At 38.3% G+C, this 16,493-nt stretch overlaps 1 protein-coding gene across 1 annotated transcript; it reads right to left on the bottom strand.

Annotated features, from left to right (window-relative positions):
* Positions 1-550: 550 nt before the first annotated feature.
* Positions 551-14,391, bottom strand: GASK1B (golgi associated kinase 1B). The gene is made up of 5 exons (XM_038136159.1): positions 14,105-14,391; positions 12,242-13,525; positions 5,073-5,287; positions 1,831-2,057; positions 551-1,531 (listed from the first exon to the last, which is right to left on the bottom strand). Exons 2-5 carry the CDS (start codon positions 13,236-13,238, stop codon positions 1,324-1,326), a joined length of 1,647 nt encoding a protein of 548 aa, XP_037992087.1. The 5' UTR covers positions 13,239-13,525; positions 14,105-14,391; the 3' UTR covers positions 551-1,323.
* Positions 14,392-16,493: the final 2,102 nt, after the last annotated feature.

The following is a 16,493-nucleotide window of genomic DNA, read 5'->3' as shown; positions in this document are numbered from 1 at the left end:
GTGATATGAGACATTTTAGTTTGTCATTAATAACATTACACAAGCGCTTTCAAAATTCTTTCACACCCTATATACTTTCACGACACATAAAGACAAGAGTAGCTACGAAAGCATCCAACTTCTACCATTATCTCATGGCAAAAAGATGATATTTCTTTAGAAACATGGTAAGAGTTTTTCTAAACAGTCAGGTAGAAGGTGGATGGGATGATAGGCTGTGTCAATTGATATTTACTTTCTGGAGCATTTCAAAGGTAAAAATCTCAAGTGCTTATCCAACCTTCCCTAACAACCATACTTGTGGGAACTCATGGGGCAAGTTCTCAATTACAATCATCACCCCACAGTGGTCAATCTTAATGGAAACCCATGCTTGAATTGCTGGCTAGAGCTGAGGACACAGAATAAACATTTCCTCTGCTGGGTTTAACAACAGTATTGTTAGGAGGTCTGCTATTTTATAATATCCTCAAAAAATACTGTCAAGAATTTTGCAAAAACAAAACATGTACTTATTTAGCAGCATATTCACACAAAGATAAAGTAGTGGTTTTTTTTTTTAATCCACAGTTAATCATTAAACAGAAAATATCAGATCATCCACCCCCACATTGGGACAATTTGCATTGAAAAAAATACATTGCAATGTAACTCATGATTAATTGTACTCCATAGTGGACAAGTAAAAACTGTATTTGTCAAAATAATTATTATTGCTAAAGCCATGTTCTCCTCACTCTGTTTTTAAAATTCCCTCATGTCCAGCACAAACACTCCTGCATCTAAAAGAACTGAATTTAGTTCTCATACTTCAAAAGATCTAAAATAAAATAAAGTAAAAGAAGCCCTTGGAAATGTTGGCATTTTAGAATACCTAATAAAAGAACAAATTCCTATATTATATATGTTTCAGCAAGTGTTATCAATGTATCAAGTGCTTACACATCTTTTTTCCCATTTAAACTTGCAATAAAATCTACTGACTTCAATGAGGGAAGTAAAAGCAATCCAGCCTAACATACTGAAAATCCTGTTGCTAATTTCCAAACACTTCAATAGAAAGAGTGTTCATGCTACCTACATATTACTGCATATTATAATTTGGTTATTTTTCATTTCACTGGTGACATAAAAGAGACTACACTGTGTTGAGCTGCAGCTGACACTTAAATGTTGTTTTTAAACCATGTAAGATTTCTTATTTAAAAGTAAACTTGGAAGTTTGGGAAAAAATAATGCTATGAATTAAATAAATTTTACCGTTAGTTTCTGCCCCATAAAACATTTTGTAAAGACTTTCTCTCAGATGGAAACAAGACTGTTTCATTCATTCATGGGCAATACTTTGGCTCCATGTGCATTTATATAAGTAAGAAGAATTTTGGACCGCCTTTCTATTACATCAATAAGCTTTTCAATTCCTTTTCGGCCTCCTTGGCTCTCCCAGTATATTTTGTCAAGGAACAAAGACTGGAGCAACTTCTCACGTAAATGCTGGCTCCTCAGCACTGAAACTGCAGATGCAGGGAATCTGGAAAAGCACAAAGAAATTCATCAGTTTTTGCCATTACTCTGAATTGCAGTATTTATATTGTGGTTTAGCAATCAATTCTAAGAATATAGGCTGCAACTCAGCAAAGGAAGTCCACGCATACCTAATCATATGTATGTTAATTGTATCTCTTACAGCTGTGGGATTACTCACACATTTTTAGACACATCCTGTCAATGTATTGGGCCAATGATATTTATTCCAGTAGCTTAGTCTCACATACTCAAACTGGGAAGAAATTAATAATCCTTTTACAAAATTAATAATTTAAAACTTACTCATTGATTCCTTGTAGTATTTTGAAGTCAAGATTGTCCTCATTTCTGTCAAAGAAACCCTTATTGTCTATAAAGGCCAAGTGCCTTTGGTCATGCCTTCTCTGAACTATGTGTGTCAGGTCAACAGCATCCTGATCATTGCACTTCAGCTTCAGTCCTTGCTGCATGCAGGAATCCTCCTTGAGAGGTTTGAATCCACAACAATTTCTGTCTAGTCGATTATAGATCTAAAACAAAGCACAGCAGAGTGCCAAGTGAAAACAATACCAAAGTACTTGGGGCAAAGTGTCACTGTAAGACATTGCTCTCTAACCCAGCTGACAGGAAAGCAAGCTCAGGACAAGTGTAATTAAAAACAGCATTGAAGTGAAACAGCATCGAAGACCTGCTCCTCATACCTCAGGTACTGCTAAAAGCAGTTGCTCAGACTGTGTATTTTATCCATTTTATAGCCATGATCTATTATGCCAGTAAAAATTCTTTGAAAATAATGGAACAATACCACTGTATAACTGGAATAACAAGATGGTGAATACAATTCTATTTTCTTTGTCAGACGCTTTCTTCTTTTTTTTTTTTTTTTTTTTTTTTTTTTTTACATTTTCTCTGCTGGAGAACAATAGAAATAGCACAGTCTGACACACATAGAGGATCTTAATTTTGTGGGATCTATTAGGCTAACAGTATGCAAAATAACTGAAAAGACCAGTGAGGGGCACAACAAACCATCAAAAGCTATAAAATTGTTCTTAAACTGTAAGAACAGTGTATTTATAACCACTGAGCAGCCTCCCTGTGGTATATACTTTTATGACATGATGGTCTATACTATTTTTTCCCATGCAAAACCTCAAGTATTCATCACACAGCACTTAGCTGGAAAGAATACATAAATCTGGACTAATTTTGGTGGTGTAAATGTTAGGCATTTCTTTTGACTAGGTTGTTTCTGTTCCTTTTAATAAACAGTGACAAGAACAAGGCACATCCAGAGCAATGGATGCCATTTTAGGATAACCAACTAATATAGGAAGGATAAATCACTCCTTGAAAGTGCTGCTACCCCTTGAGAGTAGATGAGAGTAAATATTCAACATTGCTACAGCCCTGATCACACAAATTGGCCTGGATTGCCCTTAAAAGTCTCACCTTGGACTTTGTCCCTAGGCACAGGAGCCCCCTTTAAGCTCAGGCAGCTCAGCCCTCTTCTGAGTCCTTTAGAGGAGGGGGTGTGGGGGGGTTTTTGTGCTGCTTCTTCCTGGGTTGTTGGTTGAGGTTCCTGCCTGTCAGTCTTGGACCTATCTTGTCTCTGCCTGATGCTCACAGGGCTACAAAGGGGGCCTGTGGCTTTCACCATCCTTCCTGCTGGCCTGCCTCTCCTGCTGCTGACCTGCCTGTCCTAGGGCAGCCTTTGGCTCCAGCTCATCTTCCCAGACAGCAGACCTGCTCCTGCTAACAGGTGTTTAGAGAGTGGAGGTCTGGTCTGGTGCATAAGACTTGATGAGTAGCTCATCAAAGGTCAATCATTTTTTTCTGTCCTTCATTGTTAACTGTTAATTCTTCAAACTGCTCTAAGCATAAAAGCATTACTGTTCACATAAGCCTTCTAAAATTACAATTTTATTTTTGTGACTTCCCAGCAAAATTAGGACCCCACCTGATGCAGAATTTTGTTGCATGTTGAAATAAAAAGGTCACCTCTTTAATCAAATGGAAGTCTGAGAATTGGGTTTGTTTTGATTTTGTTTGGGGTTTCTTTTACGTAGTTCTATTTCTAGTTGTATTGTTAACAGTGTTTGTTTCCAAACATCAAAATCCTGAGGAAAGGAACAGACTTCTCTTCCTCTTTCTCCTTTCATGAGCATCATTCATTATCTGAAGGCTGTAGAGCCCCTCTTGCTTCCAGAGTTCTCTCTCCTGGGATCTCTTATTCAATCCATCCAAAGGTAAAGAAGAAAAGCAGAGTCCTTCTAGAAAGACTCCTTTGATGTATAGACCCCATTCCTTTTCATTAAAGGAATCCTCTGCATGTATTAAATAGACAAGGAAATCTTGTTCTTACAGACAGCCTCTTTACAATATCTTGCACATTTCAGTGCTAAGACATAATGATGGAACACTCTGGAATTGATGCATACAGTTTGGCACAATCTGCTGTCATACATTTATGTACATAAGAGGTCCAAACCCCCAAAATTAAAGAATCCATTTTGTTTGAGTTCTTGCAGGAGGCAAGTAAAGGTAAAAGCATTAAAGTAAAGCTATAAGCATTTTATATCCTGCTTCTATGCTTTACAGCATTTGAAACCGGAGATTAGGAAGATCTATTAGAAGTGCCAAACCTATTCTTCTGAAGGAATTATGCTTAACAGAAAATACTTTTCACCATATTCTTTAATTCTGAATGACTCATGAAGCACTGCTGTTATTTTTTTTAATACTGAACCATTTCTTGGCATATTGTTTTCAAATTTTCATATTCTGCTGCTGATAAACTTTGAGAGCACACAGATAAAACTGTAGTCTTTAAGAACTATGAGAGCCACTTTCACTCACTTTCTGGAATACATGTTCTTGGCTGGTAGGCAACCAGAGATATAAATCCCTCTGATACCAGCTATTAGTACAAGAGTAATTTGTCTCCTGTCATGTGAAGTGCAATCCTGTTGTATCTTATTTTAACCTACCCCTCCTTCTGAATAATAGAACAGCAGATTTATCATTCATCAGTCGCTGCTCTACTCCTTCTTTACTAAGTCATTGTCTAGGGTTTGTTTTTTTTTTTTTAAAAAGGAAAAATTATCCACTACAACTGTTACCTTGCTCCAGATTGCAGGTCACCAAAACCACTTCAGTTAACTTCAGTTACCTCTTGGGGCTGGGGAGGTGCAGGAAGGACCACAGAGTAAACAGAGATTTACAGCTGTGAACACAGTCAAGATCTCTTGTTTGGAGAAACAAGGAGTGAAGGAGAAACAGTATGCCTGACTCAATATGAAACAAATCAAGGCAAAAGCCTTTGTTTCCTCTTTAAAAAGCAATGAGTCAGTTAGGGTTCCTGACTAATTATAAGCTGCATTTTGGATATTTTAATCATAAGAAATGACCAGCAATAATTTTAAACTATGCAAATACCTCTCCCATTAAAAAAAATGAAACACACTAAAATTACTATTTCTCAAAATCCTATGTTTGATCACATGACTTGAGAGGCAAATAGTTGTGTTCAGTAAACACTTTACCTGCAACAGGAAATCAAAGAGTGCCATCTTGGACCATTCATGATGATGAATTTCAGTACAGCCCCACTCAGCTTTGGGAACTTTACCATTCTGCCAGCATTTCTTCTTCAATAGCTGTTGATATTGTCCCCATGTTAACCTCACTGAAGAATGGGTACTATTATCTGTTGGACTCAGTGAGGAATCCCAGAGAATAACAGGACAGGCCTGACCACCTGAAAAAGGGGGGAAAATACCATTATTATAGTGCAATACTATCAGTTTAATTTCATTCCTCCTTAGACATTGCCTAAGCATTAGTAAATGTACCATTTTACAGATCTGGAAGGAGAACCAGCCAGGGACTAATATCTTGACATTCTTTGGTTACTGTGGTCTTATCCTACATCCATAACCAGCCACCACAGCGCTGGAAACATAGGCATAAATGCCTTAAGTGTATGGAAGACTTTCTTTGTTTGAAGCAAGAGATTAATGTACAAAATCATATACTCAACCAAACTATTAAAAAGTTTCTAGGTAGGTTAAAAGCCTACAATGTCATGGTGAATCAACAGTGTAATTTCCTTCTGATACCAGTGAACTGCTAATTTTCAAGAGCTGGAAACTTATGTCAAAGGGGGTTTTCTTTGCATAATGGACATAGAGACACCACAAATCCTATACTCAAAGTGGATTTATTTTGTTATTTTTAGTATTTCAAAACTATAATGTATTACTCCACAGCTCTGAAAGGATATATGAGAATACTAGAGAGTGTGAGCATAGCATGAATAAACAACTTGACAAATTTGGGGCTTTTTACCTAGATATGAGATCTGTTTTGCATAGCAGATATTTTAGCCAAATTCTTTAGTTCTTCTGTGTAAAGAATATTCTCCTCTTCCCTGAAATGAATACAGAGGACCTCTTTTTGGTGAATTCTAATGTTCAGCTTCACCGTGAGAATAAACCTCATCAAAGAATTTAAAGTTAGTTTCTCCAGTATAAAAACAGATAAATTTATTTCACACAGCATCAAGGAACAGACAGATTTATCTTATTACAAAATTCTCCTTTTATTCCTGATGCAATGCTACTGCTGCTTAAACTGCTAAGGACCCAGGACTGACCGTGGCTTGTACATATTAAAACAAAGAAATCCTTTATATTTTAGGGTTTGTAGACAGAGATCAAAATATGTCCTAGTACAGAGAGGAAGAACCATTTAACTGCAAAGCTTAAGTGCTGTTTACTAAAAAGTGTTGGAACACATATAAAGCTTTAAAAATTATTCATATTCATCTTGAAGATCATTGAACTTAGTCTACTCTATTGCACAATTTATTGCATAGTTAAGTGCAGCCTAAATTGTCTCTTTGTCTTCCACATGCCCAGGGCGACAGAGACAGATCTGCAAAAAAGCTTTTAGAAACACATGAAGGCAAGAGGTCCAGGACATCTTCTTCAGAAGCAAACCAGACAGAAAATAGCCCATGGAAAACAGGTATCAGTGCCAACACCAGGGTAAAAGCTGCCAATGTCAATGCTCCATTTGTAAGCAGCCAGGACTGTGAAAAACAATCTCCACACAGCTGAATCAAAAATCAACTTGTTCAAAGGATGCTGACTGTTGTAAAACAACAGATAAGAAATGATCTTTGCCTGTACCTAGCACTAAAAGATGAGCAAAGTTCCATCTCCCATTCACCAAACAAGCCTGACAGACTGGCCCCGCATGCATTCCAGCCCAAGAGAAAAGCCAGCTCCTTTCCAAACCAGAATGTACCTGATCTTCTCTCTGCCATGGCTTGCACATACAAGGTAGTCCTTCCAAAGCCAAGGCGAACCCAACCACCACCTCTTTAACTTCCTTCCCAGCTGCCCAGTGTTTCCTTAGAAACACAGAATGTGTCTTTCCATTAGGAACAGCGATCACTCTTTCTCTATGATCAGTATTACCTTTATAAGCACCATGTTCCTCACTCTCTTCCACTGCAAAAATGAGCTGAGCACTCCTGAAAATCAGGCTTCTCCTCTACTGAGATGCCTGAATAAGTATTTAGGTAACTTATTTGGGAAATCCTACCCATTACTCCATCTCTCTCACTCTGGCTCTATCTCACCTACACTGTAGATGACTTTACCCAAGTTAGATCAGCTATGAGCTAGGTTTCTTCTCCAAGAAAGTTTGGAGAAAGTCTATCTAAGCACTGGAATTCTCACCAAAAAAAAAAAAAAAAAAGAAAAAAAGAAAAAAAAAAGAAAAAAAGACAGCTTTCATAAGGACTAAATCTGATCTATTATTTTTATATCTCCAGTAACAACTTATGTAACTATTCATGAATTCTTCCACAATTCAAATACATAAACAGTTTTCTAAGAAAACAAACATCTCCTGTCTACCCAAAAAGGACATGATAAACAATAGTAATATAAATACTTGAAAACTATGAATAATATCATGCCAGTTTCCATTAAGATACAAAAACATTTTTAAAAGACTACGGTTAAATACAGGAAATGTTTGCATTTCAAAGGAAATGGGAGCAGAAAAGATGATCCAAAAAAAAATCTTTCGACTCTTTAATATAAATTGGATTACAGGAATATGAAACAGCAGCTTCAGTAAAGAGCTGTGACTCAAATTTTTGACACTTGCAGGAAAAATATGAAGATGCTGAATTAAAGCAGATAAGCAGCATTCACAGCTGCATGAATTGGCATGACCCCCATCAAATCAGTGGAGTTTTTCTGATTCAAACCTCATTAGGATTGGGCTGAAGGTACCTCAACAGTGAAGACACCTACAGCCACAACCAGGAAGGTGAAGCACATTTCAGAAAAAGTCCAGTGTATTCTGTATGTGCTTCTTTCTCAGTCAGCTTTAGATATTAACACAGAGGGGTACTGCTTTTCTGTTGCTGCAGCTGCACTGCACTGAATCTCACCCAGAGCTGATTGGGTTCATTTTATTTTTATCTGCCATTTTAGAACTACATACCAACTTAACTGCCCAAAGGCAATCTTCAAAATTGTATGGGAAAGATTTTCCAAAACTCATGCTGAAACCATCTTCCTAGTAATTCATATACATTTTTAAATGTTTCTAAACATTTTGAACATTTCTAAAAATGTCTTAGCTAAGTTGAATAAGCTAACAGATGAAACCTCAGGCTGCTGAGACTAGACCACCTCAAGGTACTCTAACTGCTTCATGTGCCGCTCGCTGACGTATCACTGCATGGCTTCTTCAACACAGGTATCATCTTAGATTTCCACATCACTTTGAAAATAAACTGCATGCTTCTTAACTTCACGTGGTTAGGAACCACATTTTGCTCTTGCAAACATTTCTCTCCTCCTGTGCTCTGACTTATAGCTACAGCACTTTTTCTAACTTCCTCAAAAGAAAATATTTTCAAACATTCCCAGAAGATCAACACTAAAACCAGAAAATCTTTCATGAGGTAGTTAAAGCCCTTTCTCAAACTCACCATTGTTCGCTGCAAGGCAGTACATCTCACCACTGACACATTTGCAAGAAGAGGTCAGTTGTCCATGTATTAGCAAGAAAGGATAATTTAGTGTGGAAAATGAGAGGGACCAGCATACAGAGAACAATTTTGAGAGTTTAACTTTTTAGGGAAAATATAAGGAACAGATGCAGAAAGCAGAGAGAAGTTAGGCCATTTATTTTTCTTTCTTCCTTATGCACCTCATTGCAATGTCTGTCCTGCGCTCATACGGATGTCAGTATTAAGGAATGCATGAAATGTGCATTAGTTGCTCTCTAGACTATGGGCTGCATTATTGCTTGTACATTAACTTCTCTACACAACAGCATACTGGAAATATGCCTCTCATACCCCTTTGAGAGGTACAGCACAATGTGAAAGTATTTTAGAGCACCCTGAATGCATAAAGCAGTGCTATGTTTTTATTCTTTGCCCTGACATTGGTGATTCATATTGCATAATTTTTGATGGGATGGCAAGAGCAGGCTCATAGCACAAACTATAACAAGGACAAAACTAGGACACCTTTTATAGTCATGCAGAGGCCAGTAAAGCAAAACAACAAGTGCAACCAGTGGAGCTATCATTTCATTCATCTATTTGCACTAAACCAGCCATGAAAGGTGTTACTCAAAGGAGAAGTTTCTTGCAAGTTTGAGGGGGAAAGGGGGTTCTGGTCAAATAGCAGATTGAGTACTTATTGCCCATGCTTATTATTCTCAGTTTAGTCAGACTCAGGATACCAGAAAACCAGAGGGGAAGAGAAGTTACCATCAGCACGCAGTAGTTCAGTCCCTCAGCAAGAGATGCAACAAAAGTGCATAGCAACAGCTATTGTACCAAAAGCTGAACAAAGCCTCACTGCTGCTATCCAAGGAGCCAGAGCACTATCCTTACAGCTGTCAGCTCAGACAGAGAAGCCAGCCAGCCTGCCCCAGCCCACAAACTCCAGCTGTAGCTCAAGCCTACTTGCCACTGTCCCAGCCTGCAAATGCAGTTGCTGAGCGGGAGGCCATACATGCAGGCATTTAACTTAGCTCCTGTGCAAGGGTCATTAAGGTAGGGCTGCAACACCAAGCAAGGTTACTTATTCCTCAGGCTAAGGTTATGAAATAATGAAGTACCTCAGTGCTGTAGTATTAATGTGACCATCCCAAAACTCAGACACATAAGGGTCAGCCTTCATTTATTCCACAATAGACACAATTTTATGATTATTTATTGGTTATTTCTTGATTATTTCTTATAGGATTGTCCTTACTTTTTTATAGGAGATATTTTTCACATCTTGTAGGTAGCAATGGAAGTAAAAAATGACTGCTTGTGTATGCACAAAATCATGCTCTTTTAGACTTTCATGCCCAACTCAAAAAGGCTTTTCCTACCTACACTACTCAGGCTTTTTATATTCAGTCAATTCATTGTAAAAGTATGAGAGAAAGAGTTACCATACCTGATTTTTCCATACAGGATGGATGACAGAAAAATTAGACAAGCCACAAAAAAAAAAAAAAATCAGTTAAAACTTGAAAGGGTTTACAATTAACAAGGGAAGGTGAGGGCAGCAGACAGGGAACTTGCATACAGTATTTTGCTAGACTTTAAAAAAAGTCAGTGTCAGATCTGTGGGAATAAGGGAAATAGAAACTGTACAGGGATTTACTAAGCAGTTCTTTGAAACTGCTTTTGACAAAATGAATGACAGTTTTGAAAAGCCCATTTTTTAAAATTTTAATGCTACATCAAACATGTCTTGTTGGATCACATCACAACTGAGGCAAGCTAAAGGGATGTGTCAGGGAGAGAGATATGTCAGCCCAGAAATAGTGTATATTCATACACACATGCAGTCTCTAATCCTGCATTGCTTGCTTTCCCATGTGAATAACTCATTCACACAAGCCAATCTGTAAAAAACTTTACAGAGCTCACCTATCTTAACATATATAGGTAATTTCAATGAGCTAATTACTCATATTAGTTTTAAGAATTATATTTTTGCTCATTTTCCTGCCACAAATATTTTCACATTATGCCAGACACAAGCACATAAATAGTAAAGAGCTCAAGTAGTTACAAGGCATCTGAGTTCCAGCATATTTCCAGGCTAAAGAAATAATGAGAGACAAGGTGCAGTCACTGTTCCAAATGCTCTGTTCAGCCTTTAGCTGGAAAAAATGAAGTGAGACCAAAATAGTGCTATTTCTCTTCTCATCACCTAGCAACACTCCTCTTGCAATAGGAACTTAGCCAGTTATGAGGAAAAGAAAATTAGAGGGCAGAATGACACACTCTGTCCCAGACAGTACAAAACATACTGTAAGGTGACAGACACTGAGCAGCACAATGCACAATTAGCCTAATAGCAGTTTCTGAGGTTTGCAGTCTGTCATCTCTGCAGCCACACTGTGCAGAGTTCCCCCATCCGAACTGCCTTAATGCCTTATGACAGCTCTATAGCAATAGATCTTGCTCCTAAAAATAAAATAGGCATAATGTATCTTCCATGCTCTGCAAGTATGAATAATATTCAGAAGCCTCCAAACTGTTGTTCCTAGAGATTCATTCCCATTGTTGTACAGGCTGCCAAAGGGAAGGTTTACAAAGCAGGAAGACACTGGAAATCACAGGGTTGTCTTCCTCCTGTCAGACTTTAAAAAATCTTTCTAGCATTACTTTTCTTTTTAAGAAATGCAGACTGATATAAAACTATTTGGTATAAGCTGATTTCAAAGGAAGAAATGAACAGCAAAAACATAGCTAGCTACTTTTGCAATGATTCACTAAAATGCAACATAGTCCTTTTAGATTTGCGACTGTACAAAAATAGGACTTATGCTGAAGACATATTTAAGAAGGTAGCAATTTTAAAGTAGACTTCTAGCTCACATTACATGTCTGAATTCTACCTTTAATTTCACTAAAGGTCAAAAACCAACTTTTTAATTGGAAACTCTATACTAATCCTCTAACAGGCCTATTGAGATATTTACTATGTGTGTTTCTTTGGATAATATATAGATGTGTGTACTGAACCTCAAAATGTACAGCAGAATTCACTGAAATGTAGTTTGTTTGGGTTTTAACTTTAACAGAAGAAACGGAAGCACTTTTAAAAAATTTTCAGTTCCCAAGGGGATTAGTGCCATGAAAGAAGATTCAGACTTCTGCAGGCAGGTTCCCTACCTCTCTGAGTAGATTATCAGACCCCATTCCTACCACCTGAGAAATGAATTTTTGTGACAAGTTCCAATAGTATTTTCTAAAATATGAGAAGTTTATTTAAAAAAATCAGAAATACCCATTGAATCACAGAGATTCTGGAATCTCTCACCAGCTTCACTTCAGGCAGTCTGTAAAATGTCATGCAATCTATGGATTGCTCCTTCTCTTTTTTCTTGTTCCAGACTTGTGTTAGGAAACTCTTACTACCCTCAGCGACTCTACGATATTTGAGGCAAGCTTGGGGGTATTCATCCTCTGGACAGAGTAACTGCACTGCAGAAGTTACACACAAACACTGGCTTTATTTCCCTGTAACAACGGAGTTAGTTCTTGGGCTTGCAGGAGTTAAAGGGGGTAGCTGCTGCTGCTGCCCCATGGCTAATGCCAAGCGGGAAGGAAACCTCTGCACCCCACCTGCAAACACTGAAAACCACATGAATGTGTTACCTTGGAAGAACTCTGATCTCCTGCTTACAGAAGGTAAGCTCCTGTTTAGCCCCAAGATCCTGTCCAAATGAAAGGCAAACACCTCACTCATGTCGAGAGGTCTTTTGACAATTCCACAGTGTCCCTGATTACAAGCAGTTCCCGTAGTGCTGGGACCACTTGCAAATACTGCCAGGACAGCTTTGTGTGAAGGGACTTCTTGAATGCTCTCTATGGGAGAGTCTGCCAGCATGCGCATGTTTAGGATGTCATCTTTGCTCATCCATGAGGGAGGGCTCTCGCTGTAAATCCTGATATTGCTTTCCTCAGGCTGGAGCTGTGCCTTTACAGCTCCAGAAATCCTCCCAGGTCTCTGATGACCTCTCTCCCTGATAGCCATTCCTTTATGTCTGTGTTCATCCAGTTGGTACTTTCTTGCCTCCACGGCGATCACTGCTCCCTTTGTGCCTGAGGCACGTGTGGCCCGCCATGGCTGCTGGGCAAAGGCCTCTTCCCAGCCCATAAAAGTGGCTTTTGGAAAATGCTGCCCATAGGACAAAGGGATTGCATTTTTCTTCCTTCGCTTTGGCTTCACTGTGCCTCTGATGTTGGCAGGCTTGCTGCGCTTGGACCGCAGCGTAATATAAACTACATTGGGTGGCAGCAAGGTCCCATTGCTACCAAGCTGGGGTTCCTGGAAATTGGGTGGTGACAGGGTGCCATCCAGTGGGATGCCCAGAAAAGGAGTTTGAGCTGCATCTTGGAGACTCCTGGAACTGATCTTTCGATGTCCTCCTTTGTGCTGTGGTAAAACATGACCCACTTGGCTGACAAGGAATCCCAGGTAGATCACACAGGCAGTGCCCACTAGCAGATTCCTCCTTGTCCTTGGGCGCCTGCAAGTCCAGACCCTCAGCAGCTGTGAGGGCCACAGGCAGCAAATAAATAAGTTTTTGATTTGATTTGGCTGATCAAAAGGGGTCATTTCTCTAGTGAATCCACATGATGAAAACAGCATAAAGTCTTCTGTACATTCCAGCCAGGATGATGATGCATTATTTCCCTTCCCCAATTTCTATTTCTCCTTTTCCCAGTATCTTCCAGCATGAGTGATGGACAGAGGCTACTGATATGCCTGGGAAAGTGGTCAGTACTAAGGATGCTGACACTCCACCTTCTCAAACTGTTAAATTCTTATCAGCCACCACAGAGGAAGTGATTGGCTTCAGAGAATGAATGGAGCCAGCTGCGTAAGCAAAGTTTACTGACTTGTAGTCTAAAAGATCTATGTATCTTCTCTGCAAACTGCAAAAAGAAAATAGTAGCATTTCCTTTCATTACTCACACACAACATCTGTGACTCTATATTTTTCAAAGAAAAGAAGTTCTAGGTGAGACAGTATGCATGTAGGAATTTGTCAGGATAAATCTTTTACTTTCTCAGTACAGTTAAATCAAACACCAAAACCATTAAATACAGGCTCAATTTTCAATCTCAGTCAGATGTATTCCAGCATTAGAAGAAATGCTTGTCAAATACAGATCATTATCTTTTATTACAAGACAAAGTCTTCACTAAATCTCATGTTATGGAAATGCTGTAAATGATCCAAATATGAACCAGTGACTAGTAGTTAAATATGGACATATTCACTAATATAAAAATACATTAGCAGTGCCAAATTTCCCTAGCTGACCATGAATATAGTTCATAAACATACATTAAAATTGAAAGATGGTTAATCCTCTTCACTCTTGTGAAGCCATAAAAAGAATCTAGCTGTAGTTTTTAAAATAAAATTACAGTGGCTTATAGATCCTTTCCAAGAAACAAAGAATAAGTGCACATTGTATAGAGATTGCTATAAAAATAAAATTTCTTACCTATTCAGCTTGACACATCCTTTGTTCTGGTAAACTCCTTAAGCTAATAAAAGAAACTGAGTAAAAGCTGGCATCTAGAACATATTTCACTTTTAAGTATGGTTCACATTTAGGTATTTCATTGCAAGCTAAGAACTGTTGAGAAGCTAACTTTACTGAGATGTTGTTGCATATGAACTGCTATAAACTGACATGAACCTCACGTTTAAAAAAAAACCCTAACCAAACAACCCCACACACAAAACCACAGCAACTTCTATTTTAAATTCTGTAATGAAAAGTCCTGTGAAGTATGTGCCTTTCAAACGTGCATTCCATCTATTTCTAACTCCTGAGGGCCCTCTAGTGCACTGCATGCAAATGTGCTGAAGAAATTCCCCTTCCTGCATTTAGTTTTCTGGGGTTTTTTGTGTTTGAAATGCCACCCACTCCCTGTATTTTAGAACTTTTGAGAATCATATATTGTTGTGGTGAGAAGTGAAAAAACATATAGCCACTTTTAAAATGTTATTAATCTGCTACTAAACAGCTCAGGAATGTCTCCTATTTGTGCTTTCTGGAGCAAGGCATAGCAGAGTGCCTGTACAGCTGGAAAAGCTGGGGCAGACAGAAGCTAAGGGCAAACCTCTGACATCTGACTCCTTTCCTAGTCTAAGTATAAAATACTAAAATGTATATGTTCACTGTAATTCAAAGAAGGGAGATATTCTCTTCTCCATAGCTACTACTAAAGGAGAATAGACAGTTAAGAAGTTAGTTTATGTTTTCTATTGATCCAATATGAATTTATAAAACTTTGTGAGTGACTTATCCTTTTTGTCTAAATATGTACTGTCAAGTTAAAACTTCAGTATCCGTGCCCAATAGCAGTAAAAGAGCCTTCCTGTCGCCTGTTTTTTCCAAATCTGAGTTTTTGGAGGAATTGGGATTGTAAGAAATCTCTTCATCCACTTCAGTTCTTTTCTCTTTCTTGTTTTAGTTCAAATTTGACTGATGGGACATGTCCTAAACAAAGAGAATTTATTCCAAAAGCTCCAGATAAGTTGCTTGAGTTGGAAGTGCATCACACTGCAACAGTTGTTTTCAAATACCCAGTTCCTGCAAGTACACAGCACCTGTTTATCAGAACTAAGCAGCACCAAAGCACTGTACATTCCAGTCACTAACAGCGCTCCTCTGCTGTAACAATTCTCTAAAATTCTCTGTAATCTAAGTAATCCTTCTACTGCTACTCTTTAAATATTATCTGGAGGAAATTACAAAAGGATATGGAAAGTTGTTCTTCACTTCTCATTTCATTCGTAGCCTTGAAATTGTAATGTGGTGTACACTGATGTGCAGTGTTGACTGCTGGGGGTTTTTGATGCTTTCTAAATGTGATAATAGCAATGTTATTTCCTTTATTTCTCATGTTCAGAAGAGAGAACTCAGGTACTGGTATGTTCTTTGGAATGGATGGTGGCAGAAAATCAACTAGATAGAATACAGTATCTTGTTAGTTTAACAGATGTTTGCCTCTAATTTTGGATTCTTAAAAGGCAAAATATCAAATGATTTTTTATTTCAGCCCCTGTGGTGTACAGCTACAGTGCCCTCGCAGACACCATATAATAAGGAAGGCTGAAATGACTATGTAGTTGTCTGGAAAAAAAAAACATTTCCCTGTGTCTCACAAGAAACAAAGAAAATGGGTTTTGTTCAAGTGGGTACTGTTCTTCTCTCTGGAATCATTCTAACCCAAAGCTACAGCAAAGCACTTAAGGGCACTACCAAGCTGAAACAGTACTTCCTCTGGGGTAATAAAATATTTAAGACAAACTTTCAGAACAGCAGTTGTCTGACCAAATTCTGGCTTACATTATTTCACTTTGCTACCTACAGCTAGCCTGTAGTATCTGTCAGATTTTGTATTTTTTCCTTGCTGTAAACTATAATTGTGATATTGCCATCTGCATCCATTAAATTCAGCTTTTCATGTAATTTCTTCATTTCTTCATCTTCCATGGTCAGTGTTGTACCTTCCTAAGGTTAGGAGTACAGGAATATAAAAACTAATCTAGGAAAATAGCAATGAATGGAAGAGGAGAATTAAAGAAGTATTTTCTAGTCCTTCACAGACCTATGTACATTTTTGAAATGTGAATGAATAGCTGGATAAACTATTTGCAACTATTTTCTTCCTTTTTTTTTTCCTTTTTTGTTTTGCTTTGTTTTTTGTTTAACACTGAAATTCACCTCCACCTGTATTTGAAGAGGTTTTCTGCTGGTGCTGGACAAGCTGCAGAATCTGAAGCAGCTGGTGGCGTGCACTGCTCCTAGCAGGAGGTCTCTGGCCAATTTGCAGAGACAGGTGGAATGTGCCAATGCCCACCAGTCACAAAGTCCTGTA

This window comes from Motacilla alba, chromosome 4 (assembly GCF_015832195.1).
Source record: "Motacilla alba alba isolate MOTALB_02 chromosome 4, Motacilla_alba_V1.0_pri, whole genome shotgun sequence".
In the NCBI taxonomy this organism is placed as follows: Eukaryota; Metazoa; Chordata; class Aves; order Passeriformes; family Motacillidae; genus Motacilla; species Motacilla alba.
The sequence above is the reverse complement of the archived record's forward strand: the minus strand, read 5'-3'. Positions and strand labels throughout refer to the sequence as shown.